Source organism: Homalodisca vitripennis, chromosome 8 (assembly GCF_021130785.1).
Source record: "Homalodisca vitripennis isolate AUS2020 chromosome 8, UT_GWSS_2.1, whole genome shotgun sequence".
Taxonomy (NCBI): Eukaryota; Metazoa; Arthropoda; class Insecta; order Hemiptera; family Cicadellidae; genus Homalodisca; species Homalodisca vitripennis.
In genome coordinates, this window is record NC_060214.1 from 113483652 (window position 1) to 113501052 (window position 17401).

At 31.9% G+C, this 17401-nt stretch overlaps 1 protein-coding gene across 3 annotated transcripts; it reads left to right on the top strand.

The window, feature by feature from the left end:
- The first annotated feature begins 736 nt into the window (after positions 1-736).
- LOC124367927 (SAC3 domain-containing protein 1) lies at positions 737-15783 on the top strand. 3 transcript variants are annotated; one of them, XM_046825133.1, is made up of 8 exons: positions 737-949; positions 2669-2790; positions 6544-6741; positions 7772-7933; positions 9496-9702; positions 10775-10912; positions 13797-13986; positions 15631-15783. In XM_046825133.1, exons 2-8 carry the CDS (start codon positions 2690-2692, stop codon positions 15721-15723), a joined length of 1089 nt encoding a protein of 362 aa, XP_046681089.1. In that variant the 5' UTR covers positions 737-949; positions 2669-2689; the 3' UTR covers positions 15724-15783. The 3 variants fall into 3 exon arrangements, with proteins under 3 accessions (XP_046681089.1, XP_046681090.1, XP_046681091.1); XM_046825134.1 differs by having other exon boundaries at positions 2700-2790; XM_046825135.1 differs by lacking the exon at positions 737-949 and adding an exon at positions 951-979 and having other exon boundaries at positions 2700-2790.
- The last annotated feature ends 1618 nt before the right edge of the window (positions 15784-17401 follow it).

Genomic DNA, 17401 nt, shown 5'->3' on the forward strand with positions numbered 1-17401 from the left:
TGGTAATGTATTGAACGGTAATGTAATTAAAGTGTACGCTTAAATAAATTAAAAATAAGAAATATACAACTAAAAAGTAACCTGTACCAGAATCTACACTTCGTAGTTTATTAAGATATAGTTTTGTTTCTCGCATTTTACTGGTATGTTTCAATTAATAGTCATTAAGAGAAATCATAATTAATTATAAATAACTTTTGTCGTATTAAATATGTATGTCATTTAATAGCATAAAATAACTGGAACATTTGTTTTATTTACTAATAACACTCAAATGGTTATGATTTCATTGTAGTATATTGTATCTAAGTGGTAAGAAGGAAATTAGTCTCTCGTCTTGAGATATTTGAAAATTAATTCTCCCATTTACCGATTAAAAATAGTGTTATTATTAATCACTTATGTATTTTCGGACTTTAGCAGGACTGTAAGTTCTTATAGAAGGGATCTTGGTACAGTTTAAAGTATATAGCATACAGTCTACATCACTACCTAACTTTTCTATTGTTTTCGGCAAAATACTGTCAGTTATACAAACGTCTGAATGAGTTAGATAGATGTAAAGAAACGCAATTGTTCTCGAATCACTTATTCTTAATTGAATATGGTCCGTATTTTCTTTATTGTTGATAAAAGTTTTCAACTGTTCAAAAGAACTAAACTTTCTAAAATCCGCCATTTTAATAACAATGCATAGTGCTAGAGCTATTTCAAAACCTTGGCGTCACAGTCTGTTCCCGTTCTTTGAAACCAAGACCGGTGACCGGGCATATAGCCACTCCGTTTTACTTAACCTATATGGACATTACACATTAGTAAATTAATCAGTAGTAATTCTTTTAACATATTCTCAAAAATTAAAATGTCATAAATTAAATGATATTTTTAAGTGAAGTAATGTTTTTTAACAGTTGTGCTTACAACTAAAACTGGTGAACCTCTTTAACAGGTGGGTCTGGATCTGGATAGCCTAGCCCAAGTAAACTGCAAATAAGCATATTAGTTTTAATTATATAAAATTAAATATATTATTAATATATAAACATGTTATACTTATTTTTAATTTAATTTTGTTAATTAATGTTCATTGATTCAATTTCATTTAGTTAAGTTGATTTTACAAATTCAATGACGCAGCTAAGTTTGATAGGGTAGGGTACGATAAGCGGACCCGGTTTTTTATATCGAAATTGGCAAACGAGGTATCAATTTACATTAACTTGACCATGGAAAGGTATGTTCATTTTTTTTTTCCTGAAAACAATAAGAAAAAATTCGTCGGCAACGAAAATCAAAGGAGCCACAATTTTTTTTAAATCCTCTGAAAACTACGTTTTTGACAGTTTCCTATAACTCCGCGTCTGCTCAAACTCAGTATAGCCAGATTTTAAAAACCGATTATCATACCAACAACGAGAAATTATCGTACTTTCATATAAAATAATCGTACCAAACACATTTCATGAAAAAGTATGTTATGTTCGTATAATAAATTATGTTATAATTAACTTTTGGTTTGTTACTTGTATAAATTTGTCAAAAATCTTTCATGGTACGATAATAACTATCCATCATGTATCTTACCGGCGCATAAAATCAATGAAATTATCGTACCGTTACGATAATTATCGTACCTCTGGCAACACTATCCATATTTGACAGTTTTGTATTACTCTGCGCCTTCTCAAATAAAGAAGGGACGCCATTTTGAACTACTGTTGTTCCTCCGCATCTATTCTTAACCTCCTAGTTCAGTATTGGTAATGGCACACCTTTGTGTTGGATATTCAGTATCTCACGTGGAAGCAATTCGTAAAGACGAGTATGGAATACGTTACTCCTGTCAACGATGCCTGCCCGCTGCGCAGTGCTGTGCACTGCTTGCTCTTTTAGAAAAAAAAATTAACTCGAACTTGCAAGATCACATGATGCCCCTGCTCCTTAACGCAATAATGTCCGAAAGGCATCAATATAATACAATAATATACTTTCGCCCCAGTTCATATGCACCTATGATAATAATACTTGGCTATAAATGCCCAACCCATGAAAAAAAGTCCATTTTCCATGGTCATGCTAATGTAAATAAATACCGAAACGATATTACTTAATCATAATCATTGATATAATCAATCGGTACTGATTAATTATTTTTAACGATTAATTAAATAATCTATATCAACAGCTGCAAACACTTTCAAAATATAATACTCTTAATGTAATATTTCAATTTTATATAAGTAAAATTTGATTATTAAAAATACCAGTCAAATTTAGAAAACTACACAACATTGCTTTGGAAGATGATAAGACATGTTTTTCATGACTTCATCATGTTGGACTCGTGCGGAAAAACCCATTATGTGAAATTTGTAGGAAAGAAACAACTGTAATTGTGAGAGGAGCAAATATGGTCGTCTTCAGTTTTCCTAATTTTGGTTATAATAATTTATTTGATCACTGTAAATATTAGATCCATATTTTAATTAAAACATATGATTGTTATCGAGAACTATAGATACTTTATATCGATTGATAATCTAGGATTTGACATGCGAATTATATAGGTATCGATGATTACATTCTTCGATATAAAAAACCAGGTCCGCTATTCGTACCCTACCCGTTTGATATTTTGTTGCAACATGGATTGATATGTTAAATGTAGTTTAGAGTAGTCAAACGAATAATGATTACAGGACATCACAGTTACCTAAGGATCTTGACCATGAAGTCCGATGCAGTCCGAGGAACATGTCTTCTTATGTGTCCTGAATCTGAAATACAAATGTAAGTACAATTAGAAAGGCTTTTGGTACTTTGGGATTATACCGACCACACCAGTATGAAGAACACAAAAATAGAAATTTATAGAAACAAAACATGATAGAACGAAAAAAAACAACTCTTCAATTACAAAATTACAAACTTACAAGCATTTCCAGGTATTGTGATCGGTATTGTTGTCGCTGTTATCTTATCTTTCTCGAGAATCCTGATTACGGCAGGCCGCGCGGCATCACGTGATTTGCACGGTACATCATTGCCTTTCCATTACAATTCAATTTATATTTCTGATTAGCCCCTCTAGAATTTGATATTTTACTGATAGGTACTATCTCGAGGGATGTTTTTCTTTCGTCGACATCAGCGCGGGGCAGCACCGAAGGTGCTGTCGAAGCCCGCGCTGATGGCCGGAGGCACTCGCATTTTGGGTGGCGGAATGTGATCAAGAATAAAAAACAAGTTTTGAGTGTTTTTTTAATAAAAAAGTTTAGTTTGGTAAATGTTTGTTTTTGTTGAATTTTTGTGTTTGGAGAAATGTAGAGGTAAAACACGGAAGTACAACAAAGCGATGCACCAGCTGAACGGGCGGCGAGACTCTGCAATCACGTTATCTACTAGACGCTCGACTTTGACCTCTGTCTGAGGATGGGGAGGTGTTTGCGATAAGACAATTCCTGTTTTATATTGACGAAATATTGTTCTACGCTAATCTAGTAATCAGTAGAAACGAAATGTGAAATAACGATTCATGTCTGGGTGTGGTCGGTATAATCCCAAAGTACCAGGCTTTTTTACTTGATAATCAAAAATAGAATAAGATTAAACCAAACTTCCAAAGTTTCAACTTTTTTTCCCTCAAATACCTGGCTATCAAGGATGTAAAATTACATTTTGTTGCCCAGATCTTTTTGTACAGTACATGGGCAGTTGTCTGAAATAGGAGGAGGAGACTTTAATAAGTGGCCTACACTCGTTATTCGATTGTTGTTATCGAACTATTTGATGTATTATCCAATTTCGTTATTATATATTAATCGTTCAAAACAAGAATTATAATACATTTACATCAAGAATAATACATTACAATTTTTAATAACATAAATTTAATAGTAACATTACAAAATAACAAAACCAACTATGGCCTAGACCTACACATCAGAATTACGTTTAAATATTTTTAGATTGTGTGGCTATCAGTGAGAAACCACTTTTGTGAAGGCAGGAGCCAAACCCACATGTACTGTATATCTAGAAATTTATCACATAATTTCCTCATATTCATTGTAATTTTAAAATTATCAACAAATTAGTTACTTCTTGCTATTTATTGTTTACATGACAAATGACTGTAACTAATAAGTAGGAATCATATGTTTTGTTAAATAAATTTTAATATTGAGTTATTCATTCGTATAAAAACGATCAAACCATTCGATAAAAACAACCAAATACGAGTGTAGGCCGCATATTTAAGTCTACCCAATAGGGATCCTAATAAATGTAAAAAAGTTATTTTTGGTGGTTATTCCTAGAAAGGAATATACCTCCAGACAGATAATTCATAGTCTTCTCCTTTTCACTCTACTCAACTGATGTATTTTGCTAGCATAGTTTGTTATAACACTTTGAGAATCAGTTGACGATTTACCGGACTACTCTTGGTGTGCGATAAAGAGAGAGTGAAAAATTACCAGTTACCATCTATTTACCTGACCACTCTATTTTTGTGTTACAAATGAAATGTTGCTGGTAACAAAACGGTTTAGTCTGTGACATCAAAATGTTATTTTAAGAAAAAGATCAAGAACAGTGTGTCCAACACGCCAGGAAGAGTGTCTTGCATGGTGCTTTGACAATAAGTGAGTAACATATTGTAATGACCGTGTATTTTGTAAATATATGTAAAATATTTTTGCAAATGAACTCAATAGATGATTTTCTTATATAGAAACTATAAGTATTATCCAATACAACTTTGTTTGTGTTTATATAGTCTGTGAAAATTTAAAAAGGTATTTTATGTTACGGTAGGCAGGTTTTTTCACAAGCAAACAAAATTGTTTTTTGTTTTGTATTTCCTCAAGGTTCTATCCTGGGCCCTCTTTTATTTCTCTGTTATTTAAAGGGGCTCCCTGGGACGGTTCCAGGTGGAGGCTCAATATGCCTTTATGCTGATGATGCAAGTATTACGGTTTCAGGTAATAAACAGGAAGACATTGAGCTTTTATCTTTTTTAAACCTTTTAACTGTTAAAGATTTCCTGAGTTCCAAGAATCTCTTGCTAAACCCAAATAAATCAAATTTTGTATCGTTCAGTACTAAACAATCAAGATTACAATTTGAGCCTAACATATATTTAGAAAATTCAAAATTGAATCAAGTAGACAATACAAAGTTTCTTGGAATAATATTAGATCGGAATTTGGGTTGGGAGAAACATGTTGATTATGTGGTAAAAAAAATGTCCTCCGGTCTATTTGCTTTACGCCAAATGTCAAGGGTGTGTAGCATTGAGACATTGAAAGCCATCTACTTTGCTATGGTAAATTCCCATATGTCTTACAATATAGGCATATACGGAGCCACAACTAAAAGAAATCTGGACAGAATCTTATTACAACAAAAAAAAAGCTCTAAGAATAATTTTTAACCTAAAACAAAGAGATACAGTGAAACCATACTTTTCTCAACTTCAAATTTTGACTGTATATGATCTATACATTTATGAAACTGTTTTATACGTAAAAAAATACAACCCAATTAGTATTTTAAATCATCATGATCATAATTTAAGACGTAGCAGATATGTGGAACAACATAGGCTGAAGTTTTATGAAAAGAAAACTGGTTTCATTGGCACAAAATTTTTGTTTAACCTTCCTCTCAATATTCAAAATGAGCAAAATTATGAAAAATTCAAAAAAACTACTTAAAGATTATTTATTAACATTATCCTTGTATTCTTTTGAAGACTTTTTTTGTTTCAATATGTAAGTAACATTTAAGTATTGTTGGGTATGTTTAGAAATGTATAAAATCCCCTTAAATTACCTAATAATTACCTTAACTAATAACTGTCTTGATTTAAAAATTGTTTTAACTTACTCTGTAGAAGGCTACATAGCCAAATCTTACTTTTTCAGTGAGTGTCAAACTGATTTTTATGTTTTAATATAGCAATTATAAATTTATATTGAGATTTATTGTGACGCTATTCTTGTAATCTGTTACATGGCTGAATAAAGAAATTTTGAATTTGAATTTTTTTATTTCTAGAGAAAGTATTTTGAAATTATAATTACATGTAATTATAAAAAAAATATTCACAGTATGTAACAAAATATCCTCCCAAGTAGAATTACTTGTATATTGTCTCCTATAGACTGTTAAAGTTAAAAAAGTTGTTCACAAAAATTTTCAAAATATTATTGATAAACTAAATTTTAAATTGAAGTACAAGGTATACTATTTTAATGGTAACAATAAAATAATTTTTTTTTTCAAAACTGATTAAATAAATATTTGAACACAGCCTTATAAAATGTATTGCTTTTGTGGGGTCTATAATTAGCTCATCTAAAAAAAAAAAACAAAATAAATATAACTGACAATACGTGTTTTGCCGTCCTTAAAGAATTAATTTTCAAATTAATTCGTAATAGGCCTAATTCAGTTTTGTAAAACTTTAAATTGAAATAAATGTATAGCCCTTTTATTTTTATGGAGGAAGTTGTAACTCTACTGAATGACTTCCAGGAGACAGAGGGAGGGCTTGGTCCATGTCCTGGAGACAAGGGATCGCCGGGAGGTGCGGAAAGGTGAGCGTATCATGGCTGACAGGAGGAGGATGGTGAAATCGTACAGTAGGTCAGCTGCTGGCAAGGACATGCTATGTGCAGATGTGCTGAGACCACCCCCTGTGCTCAAGAGGACCATCAATTATTTACTGAGCGTGTACGTAGTATCAGTGTAAAAAACCAGATAGCATCTCGAACCGCCGTCATGTCATTAAATCTTTAATACAGTTTACATCTTTACTGTAATAAGGCTTGACTTGAATCACTTCTCTACTGTAATAAGGCTTGACTTAAATTACATCTTAACTGTACTAGTTTTGACTTGAATTACATCTTTACTGTAACTAGGCTTGACTTGAATTTTGGAGTGTTTATTTCACCCTGCATGAAATGAAAGATCAGATTTTAGCAAATTTCTATAGGAAAATAAGTTATTGGCGTCGCCACTGTAGTTAAACTTGAGCCTGAGAAAGTGAAATATAAATGGACGTTAAAATCTAGTACATGTTTTGAGCGTTTATCAAAATGTTGGTTAATTTTATATACAGTGTAATTATTTTTAAACAATCATATTAAATGCAAAAAAGGATATATAACTTTAACTAAATTATAATGCTTTTATTTTCAGGATTACCAATGATCCTATTAATTTAACTTCATTCCGACAACAAAAATTCATTATTTATCTAGAAGAACAATAAAAATTAGTGTAGTAAACAAAATAGAATGTGTAACCAACCATGCTGTCAGACATATAATTAATGTAATCAGCTTCAGCTAACCATACACAGACCCTTAAAACGGTGACTTGCAGCAAGATGTATAGTAGAGTAGAGGGGGTGGACCAGACTTCCCTCTCCCTGCGCCTATCACTTGCTACGCAGACGTCACTATATACTGGCCGGCCGGTATACTGCATTGCATGAAGCCCTTTTTCACGCCTTTATCAGATGGAATGCGTTTTAAAGGCGATTGTAATTAAATACTCTGTATATTGATAATCAGACAAGGCGACTATTAATATGTTATGTTATAGAAAACCTTAACTTAGGTTTATAAAAGAAATAAAAATGTTAATTGCAGTACCTTTTTCCACTTTCACATTGTCTTCCATCTGGTATAATATAATTTAGAAGATTTTAACATTTCCTTATTCTCATTCTTCTGACCTTTCTTTGTGTTGACAGAGCAGTCTGTGAGACAAATGTTGCTTGGCCTACTGTTTACGAGTTTGTGACTGATCGGCTGCGTTCAGTGAGACAAGATATGGTAATTCAGCAGCCTCCAGCCGCTGTCTGCTGTTCCATACTCGAACCTATGGTCAGGTTCCATGCTTATGCCGCCTACAGGTGAGCATCATGTGTATACATGCATGCATGAAGAATGTGAGAACTATGTTCAGAAATGACAAAAAAGGATTTCTTAATTTAAGAGACCCTTTTAAGAATAAAAGAAAGAATCAAAGTCAAAAATGGTAAAAAACTAATTGAAAAGTAATTTTACAATAAGTAACATGATTCATTTAATCTGTAGGCTTTATTGAACATAAATAGTGATTTAAATGAAACATTGAACAATTTATAGTTGAACAGTAGGTGTTATAAAGTACAGTATTAGAAGTGTTTCCATGACTGTCTAATTGATAATGTAAAAATGGAACTATATATAAACAATGGATTATGTCCATTAAAAGCGTTAGTTATTTTAATATTTTATATAATATTGTTTTATCTAATATAAAATTCTTTGTTTAAAGTTTGTTTTTGACGATGGAAGGAATTTTTTTTGGGTAATAGGATTTTTTTTAACATTGCAATGATATGAAAAAACTGATTTCTTGTAATATCAAATGAAACAGAGGATCTCAAAGTATTTACTTTTGCTGAAGCAAGACAATATATAGAAAAAGGCCAGGATTAGTTCTCTTACTGATCTTCTCCTATACAAATTACTTCAGTTATTCCCAATTCTGGGAAGACACAATTCTAATGTAGTCCATGTGCAGTTTTTGCTTGTCTTTTATGTAGTTGTTTAAAATAGTATTTTATATGTGGTTTTATAACTAATAAAACACACTTGAATAGCACAAATTGTATAAAAACGCATAATTGCAATATTACTGTGTATTCTTTATTTATAGATTATTGTTGAAATTTGAAAGAATAATGGGTTTCACACATTTACCATCATTATATGTGACAAAAATAGTTGGCATAATATACAAAAACCAATGTTCACAAGATATAACGGCAAATGTCTGAAAAAATGTTTATTAACTTATTTGATATACGTTGTTTTATAGATTATACAAAACAAGTGTGTACTAAAGTTGTTGTATATCTTATAACTAAACAAATTAAACCAAATATGTTTCAAGTAAATAGTACTAAATGTTAATAAAACAATACTTTTACAAATAATTTATTTTGTGGACGAGGCCTTTCGAAACCAATGGTTTTATCATTAGGCGACTCCACAAATAAATATTTACATTATTTTTTATTACTTTGGTTTTGAAAGGCCTTGCCCAAAAAATAAATCATTTTGAAAAGTATTGTTTTATTAACATTTAGTACTATTAAAAAAATTTTCCAATTGCTCCAAGAAACTTTAATGTTTTAAGTAAAAAAATGAAAAGATTAAAAGTAGTTACAAAGAAATCCTCTAGATATCAGCCTAATGCAAAAAATATAAAACATTAACGACACATACCTAACTGATGTGACAACTCCAACAATAGGTGAGTTGAGCGCAGCTGCGTGTTAACGGTCATTGACATGGGAGAAGGTAAACTTAGGTTAGGAATGAAGGACTATACCTCCATTCTATATAAGATGAAGTATAAGAAAGTGCCATGTAGTCCAACTTTGACAAACAAAATAAATAGTTTGTTCAATCATTCTAATAACAGGTTATGTGAAGAGCCGCTTGAAGTGTACGACCCTCACTTGAACGCAACTCACCTGAACGAGAGCCTGAAACAGCTCTTGGTTAGCTACGATGCGAGCGAGATCTCCACAATGTCACCTGCACAGGATCAGATGGAAGCTCTGTATGGACTTCTACACCTGGGGAACGTGGACGCCCTCTACAGGATGTTGTCTTTGACGCCATCAAAGTCAGTGGTTCAGTTTTTGAAAAGTTACTTAGTCCCGCTTATAGTTGTAACATATCATTTTTACAGGGGGCTTAAATAATACTTAAATAAATACCAGCGTTTCTTACTTTCGAGCTCGAGTCGAGCTAAGCGCGATTTCGAGCGAACTAGTGTTCGCAGTTAGTTTTTATTTAGTTTATCGTTTCTTTTCGAGGCCGCTGGATCGCGTGACGTACGTTGGCACCAGCGTTCCTTAGTTTCGAGCTCTAGTCGAGCTAGGCGTGATTTCAAGCAAACTAGTGTTCGTATTTAATTTTTATTTAGCTTATCGTTTCTTTTCGAGGCCGCTGGGTTGCTTGACGTTACGTTGGCACCAGCGTTCCTGGTTTCCGAGCTTCAGTTGAACTAGCAACTGTCGTATTAGGGAACGTTTAGGTAGTAGAAACAGTCATCCTAAAGCAAATGCTGATGCCTTCCCTTTATTCCTTTCGTTTCCGAGTCTGCGATGATGAAAGCCTGTTGATCCGTTGATCATCGGTGCTGTATTTGCTTCGGCTTTTGGTTTTACATTAATTCGGGTCTGAGCTGAACTTGGAAACTACCTCTCCCTTTCGAACCCTGGGTTTTACCCCTCTTGACTGTTCTATCCGGTGTCTTAGGGTTATATATTTTTATAAACTATCCCTGACCCGATTAAACGTTATATAGTATATTGTTAGAAAATACAGTGGAATGGAAAAAGCTGTAACAAGCTGTATTAAAAAGTCATGTCTTCACAGGTTAATTCACTTTATAAACAATACTTATTTCTCTTTATAAATGTGTTAGTTCAGTTTAATATATTGGCTATTGAACGTCCTAAAAGTTGAATTTGCTGTTAGTTTTCTGACCACTGTAATCAACTGAGATGCTTGTACTTAGAGCACCAGATTAAATTGCTATCTAAAAAAATATTTCATATGGTGTTAAAAAGTAATTTAGATTTTTCAAATTTGTAAACATTACGTAAATCCAGAAAAATCATTAAAAAGGTGATCTTTAAAAAACATATTAATTATAAAGCATAAACTTAGAATTCAGTTGTACTTTTCAGAGACGGTATGTTGGATATTGCCCTACAGATGTCTATTGCACGATTCCACAACAATTACGTAAGAGTTTGTCGCCTGATGAAGCATCTGCCTCCTCTACTAGCATGTGTTGCGGCACTACACCTGCCGTCTATCAGAAGGTGAGCTAATCCACGTATTCTGGTTATGGTATTTGAATCAATTATGGTATTGTTTTAAACATTAAATTAAGTTGTGAAAATTTAAAAAAATAATTTTTACTTTTTGTGGTTCTCTTGTGCAGATGTTTAACAGAGCATTGAAAGAATATTTAGTAAAACAAAAAGTATAAATTATATTATAAATTGGGATTTTAACTGTTTTGAGGAGTTATTTGATTTTTTGTACCTTGCAGCTATTTCCCGTTTTGTAATCGAATGCTGAACCTTATTCAGGCACCATACAATTCCTTATAGTCAATAATTCAGGTTTGTTAGTATTTTAATACTGATTTTTTTTTACTGTAGTTAAAATCAGCTTCTTGCTAAAGCTTCTTAGGACTGAAGTTAACCACTCCCTTTCTTCATTGAATGATTTGAAAGTACAGTAAAACCTTTAATAACTGAAATAAAAGGGGGCAGCCGTTTGGCAGGCGCTGGTACGGCGTAACGTAGCGGCGGTTGGTGAGTGAGAGGAATGCGATGCATTATGCATCCACTCTTCTGCCCAGAGGCGGTGGGTTGGCACATTGAAGGGTATTAAAAGGGTTAGAATATTAAGTTCTAATTTTTTTCTCAAATCGTACTTTTCCTAGCTTGACATAATTAAATCGGACCGTTTGACATATAAATTTTAATAATAATTAGCTATATCATCATCAGGCAATTAAAAAAGAGATTTCAGGGTCTGTACATCATTAGCTGATGCTGATTTAATATCTATTTATATATCTTACATTGGCTTAAAATTCTAAGCATAAAGAATATGATCAGAGAAAAATTAATCATATATTCTTGACCTTTTTGATAATCTCCTAATTTAACCTTCACCAAAACTAGTGAGGATGATGATAAATTTCTTCTTTAAAAGGATTTCCTCTGTTGATTGCAAGAAAATCATAACTTTTTTGCTTATACAATGCAAATTGGCTCTTGGCTCTTGAATTATATATACACAGGGTGTTCACAAAAGGGTGTCACAAACTTCTGTGGGTGATAATATTCATCATTTCAAACAAAAAGTCATACAAACATAGTTGAGAAATGTCTCGTTTAGCTGCTGGCCCCCATTTTGTATAAAAAAAAATTATTTCTCTAAAACTATTGAAGTAAAAAAAAAAAAAACAAATTCGGCACAGGTTTGAATAAATAAGAGAAAAATTTAACAAAATAATTGTAATCTTTTCTTCAATAGTAACCAAATGGTGTTGGTTAAAAATTTTAAAGTCAAATAACAAACAAAAAAATTCAGTTATAAAACATTTACTAGATACCAACGATTTGAAAATTTCTATTACAGTTGTTGTAACAGTACTTGTTTCAATAAAATCCGTCAATGCATAAGCGAGCACAACCACTTAAAAGATTCGCTTGCAAGAACTGGGAGCAGCAAAGATTTTGTCTTTTGATAGGCATCATTTGTTTTACTCCAGTTATAACAAATTTATATGATGTCATCTGTTTTGCAATTTTCACAGCAACTTCAATGGTACTTTTTCTAACGAAATCTATCAACGCATAAACAAGCTCGATCTCTTTAAATTTACACTTGCACAAACCAGGAGCAACGAACAACTGATAAACTGTGACACGTTTGGAGCTTGTATATATAATCATACAAGATTTTTATGACAGTAAATTTTGGAACAAAACTCAATTTCTCCGCTAAATGTAATTTTCCTTTACAAAGGGGTAGCTGAGCTATAAAATAAGTGCCTTTTTTTAGATGTTCCAGATTTATTTTCTTAATAAGTGATGAAATCGCATGTACTTTTTACCTTACTAAGGCAAAAATTACAAAATTATACTTAAAGATTACATACTCCATCAAATTGGATGTTAGAGAAATCCTCTTAGTTTTACATTGTTAAATAAGCTGTCCAAAATACTAATTAAAAGTTATGTGCTATGTCTATTTGGAAAGCCGTATGGATAAAACCCATGAATTTTGTCTTCTACTTCTTTTGGTGCCTTAAACAAATATAATGACGTTATCACGTCATTGACGCTTAAGATGAAAATCATGCCAAATGAATGTTTTCATCGAGTTCTAGGGGAAGGTTAAATTAAGTCTTCACACTAAATTTAGTTAATTGAGAGATTCCAGTCATATTTTTAATGGTAAAGACATGATATCCCATATACCGTATCTATTAAAACAATGCGGTAATATTAGTAATGTAGCCTTGAAAAGTGTTAAATATAAGTAAGAAGAATACACTTTAAAACTACAAAAGTTTTAAAAGGTGTATTTTCTTACTTAATACGGTAATGCTACAAAAATGGCCAGTTATTGCATAATTTTAATTTAATACTTTATTAAAAAAAGAAAATTAAAAACTTACTTGATGAATTTATCATTTTACTCATTCTTTGAATTTGAAGAATATCACATCATTTATTATTTTAGTTAGGATAAACTACTTACATACTTTAATATGTTTATAGAATCTTTACTTTTATTTTATTATTATAGTTGCATATTTTAACTTTATTGAATAAAAATATTTGTCTATTGTCTATCCATAACGTAGCTATGGTGGGAAGGGTTAATTTAATGGGAGTGTAGAGTTTAGCTCTTCCTCTTAGTGCAGCGTCTGGAATCTGACTTCAGAGACTCCTAGACAGCTAAATACAAAAATGTTGTGTAACATTGGTGAATAGGTATTTTCAGCCTCAAGAGTCATTTGCCCACAATAATAATTCCAGGAGTCAAGTCTGTGGCAGCGTCAGATTCCAGATACTGCACTAACAAGAAGGTGAACTGGAGCTAAACTCAATACTCTCTATCATTATTATAAAATTAACACTAAGTTATTTCTGTACTGAGAATTGGTTGTGGTTTCAGAAATGCTCTGTCGGTGATGAATTCTGCCTACAGCAGCAAAAATCTACATTTCCCTGTGGAGCATCTCGGTAGACTGCTGCTGTATGAGAGCGATAAAGAAGTTATTGAAGACTGCAGTCATTATGGACTCAGAGCCAGTGATAGCAGTGTCACCTTCTTAAAGGGCTCATTTGATTTTGAGGCTAAAGACGTGAGTGACACAACTATTTTGTTACATTAGAAAAAATTTAATTTTGTTTCGAAAAAAAAATATTTTAGTACTAAATAAATGGCCTGTATATGTGTGTGTGTGTGTTTACAGTTCACAGAAAGTATTTGAACAATTTTACACATTTCCTCATTAGGGTGTTCAGGGATACAATCAATCTGCATGTTTCTTGTTGCGGTTATATTGCTCTAGATTTTCCAACTGAAGTTTGCACTCATGTATTTCATTTTCAAGAATAGAATTTTCTGTTTTAAGATTTTTTTCAAGAGTATTTACTTTAGAGACGAATTCACCAATTCGTACTCAAATTATTGAAAAAAAAATTCATAGACTCAGTCTGTTCTGTTGTTTTGGTATTAAAAGTCTTTTCATGAGTTGAAAATTGATTTTTGATCGATGGGTTCTTCAATTTTCACTAGGAATTCAGTATGCATTCGGTTAATAATGTCTTTAGGTATCTTACCCTTTCCAATGCAAGACTTGAATTCCAGTTACACGTTTTCGCTGCCCCATGCGATTCCAGAATTTCGACACAATCAAAATGATAATAATTATCACATATGGAACAAACTGCACTCTCCGTCTTGTCAGGGTGTAGGTCATAACAGATGGAACAAGAAAGGTAAACTAAACTGTAAAATTCTATAGGTTAGGTTGCACACGTATGTGTGTGTAAAAGAAAACAAGGCACGTTTCTTCACTTTTATTGCTTAATATTTTGTAATTTTTCAGTGACATCAAGAACCTGTACAATAAAAATATAAACAAATAAATAAACCATGTAACTTTTCTAAGGACAGAGAGAGATTAAAAGTTTTAAAATATTAATCATGTTCGAAGAGGTGATATGTTGGCTTGTTTATATTTTCTTAACAATAATTTTGTATATACTAATTTTTATAATTTTGAAACTTCTTGATGTCAATCAGAGAAAAACAATTTTCAGAGGTTTGATTGTGTTGGACAGCATGTGCAGACACGTGTCTAACTAAATTTTGATGTTCAACATCGGCACAATGATTGTCCATCCTCAGTCTAAGTAATGTTGATGTTTCTCCAATGTAGTCTTTTGGGAAATGTTGACAGGATAATTTATAAATTACATTTTTGCTGTTAAAATTTCCTATATATATATATATATATATATATATATATATATATATATATATATATATATAAAATTTTCACCTGGAAATGCAAATATATTTTCATTCAAGGAATTTCCTTCATAATCTATCTGAAAATGTATTTGAGGCAGTCTACTTTAGTTGGTATTTTTTAGAGTTTAGTCAAGTCAAGTCAACAGAGTGTCTATTATGTTCTTATAAAACAAGCAATTCATTCACGTGACTGATCGAAACCACATAAATTCGTTGTATGTTTCTTTGGAGTTCTAAACTTTATTTTTTGTAAATTCTTATATTAGTTACGTTCTGCAAGTGCTGATCCAAATTTAGTATAACTACGACTTTGATGAGTCGTTACAGAATTCTTCAGGTAATTACCCACATATAACAGACTGTATTTTGTTTTTTGTGATGAGTATGAAAGAACAGAGTGTTCTCAGTTATTTGTTTATTAAATAATGATTGTTAAATAAGACCGTATGTTGTTTTTTTTTTTCAGTCAAAAGTAAAAAAACTAGGTTTTGTGGATGAAAGTATCGCCAGTGTCTCTCTCCCAGAGTTGTTGCTGTCGGATGGAGATCCTGAGAGCTGACTTTGGACAAAAACAATTTATGAGAATTTTGTAAATAAAGATTATTTATATCCTGAGTAATATTTGTCTCCATCCTTATCCTTGGCTAGGTTGTACATACATGGTTCTCGCTACACAAGACTAAAGCCTTTTAGATCTTGGAGGAATCTAAAGGTGGGTTGTTGCTCACCAGACCGGACCCATGTGATTTTTCACTGTGGGTTATTATAAAGGAGACTGTGTCTTGGTCTTTAACGAAGAGAAGACAACACAGATGATTTTGACAGTTGTGGCTATTTATATAATTTAAGTCATTGTACATGCCTACAAACAAGGACTTACTAGAAATGGTGATCTTCATGGCCTGCAAACAAGACATGCTCAAGACTTCAGCCTGGCAATACACAGGACATCTCTATTTTCCAATAAACCATCATATGCAGGAGCGAAACTCTATAATCTACTCCCACCTAAGCTGAAAGAAGACAATCCTGAAATTCTAAAACGAAGACTGAAGACCTGGTTGCTGAGAGAATCAATCTACAGCCTGGAAGAATTTGTGACATGCTGTAGAACATCCCAAGGAGAGACATGACCTTATGTATTACTTAGATTTAATTTTTTTATTTGTTTTATCGATTGTTGACCCTTATTCTGTACTTGATGTTCACAAATAAAGCCTACTGATTGATTGATTGATTGTGTATTGCTTCAAAACCGCAAAATCTTGACGAACTCAGAAACCTAATTAGAAATGTATTTGAACTTGTTAATAACGATAAACCTTTATTGCTAATAATTTGTGATTCTGTTCTCAGTCATATGAAGTGAATACAAAATCAAGGTAGACATTTCAAACAACTGTTATAACATTGTATGGTAATAAGTTTATATTACCATATAAACATGTAAGTTTATGTTACCACCCTCTCATTTCTATTAACAGTTAGAACTGAGGAACAATCACCCAAAAACAGTTTATTTCCTTGTTAGTAACAGATAAGTAAGCAAAATAATTACTACATGTGTTTTAAAGGTGGTGTTTGCCCAATTACATTACATTAGTAATCTGTTTTTCTGTGTTTGACGTATCCAGTAGGTATGAAATGTCCCATTATTTGTGTTTCACTTGGGTCTACATCAACAAGAATAAGTAGGACTAATCTTTCAATTTGGTAGTGAACGCTTTTGTTAAAACTTGGATATTTATATATTACACATAGTTAGTTAAGGAAATTAAATACACTGTTGTTTTTAAACATTACAAGAAAAGTAGACAGTAAAATAATTTATACAAGAAGAAAAACAATCAAATAATCCTGATCATAAAGGATAATGTGATAAAAGCCAGCCAGTATTCTGCATTGATGATTAAATTAACATATACATTTGGTTGAAAAAAAAAAAAACAAGTAATATTAAACCAATACTAAAGAATCTTTAGTAATTTTTAAACTCGGCTTTGGTACTTTGAGTAACTTGGCTTTATAGAATTAAAAAGTCACATCAAACCTACTCTACGCTAAGAATAGAGTTTCCAAACTGTAAAACGTTTCCTTGAATCATTTTTGTAAATAAAAAAATCAGTTACTTATAATTTTTTTAATCACATAAGCAATTATTAATTTTTATTTCATATTCCACCCTACATTGCTGTTGTTCAAAATTGGATATAAGGTTTAGTAAAGAATAATTTGAA

Bases quoted from the DNA above. Each gene is read 5' to 3' on its own strand.
- LOC124367927 (XM_046825133.1), top strand. From the start codon at position 2,690: ATGATTACAGGACATCACAGTTACCTAAGGATCTTGACCATGAAGTCC. The intron at 2,791-6,543 runs GTAAGTACAATT...AATGACTTCCAG, and splicing joins CCTGAATCTGAAATACAAAT to GAGACAGAGGGAGGGCTTGG. The intron at 9,703-10,774 runs GTCAGTGGTTCA...TGTACTTTTCAG, and splicing joins TTGTCTTTGACGCCATCAAA to AGACGGTATGTTGGATATTG.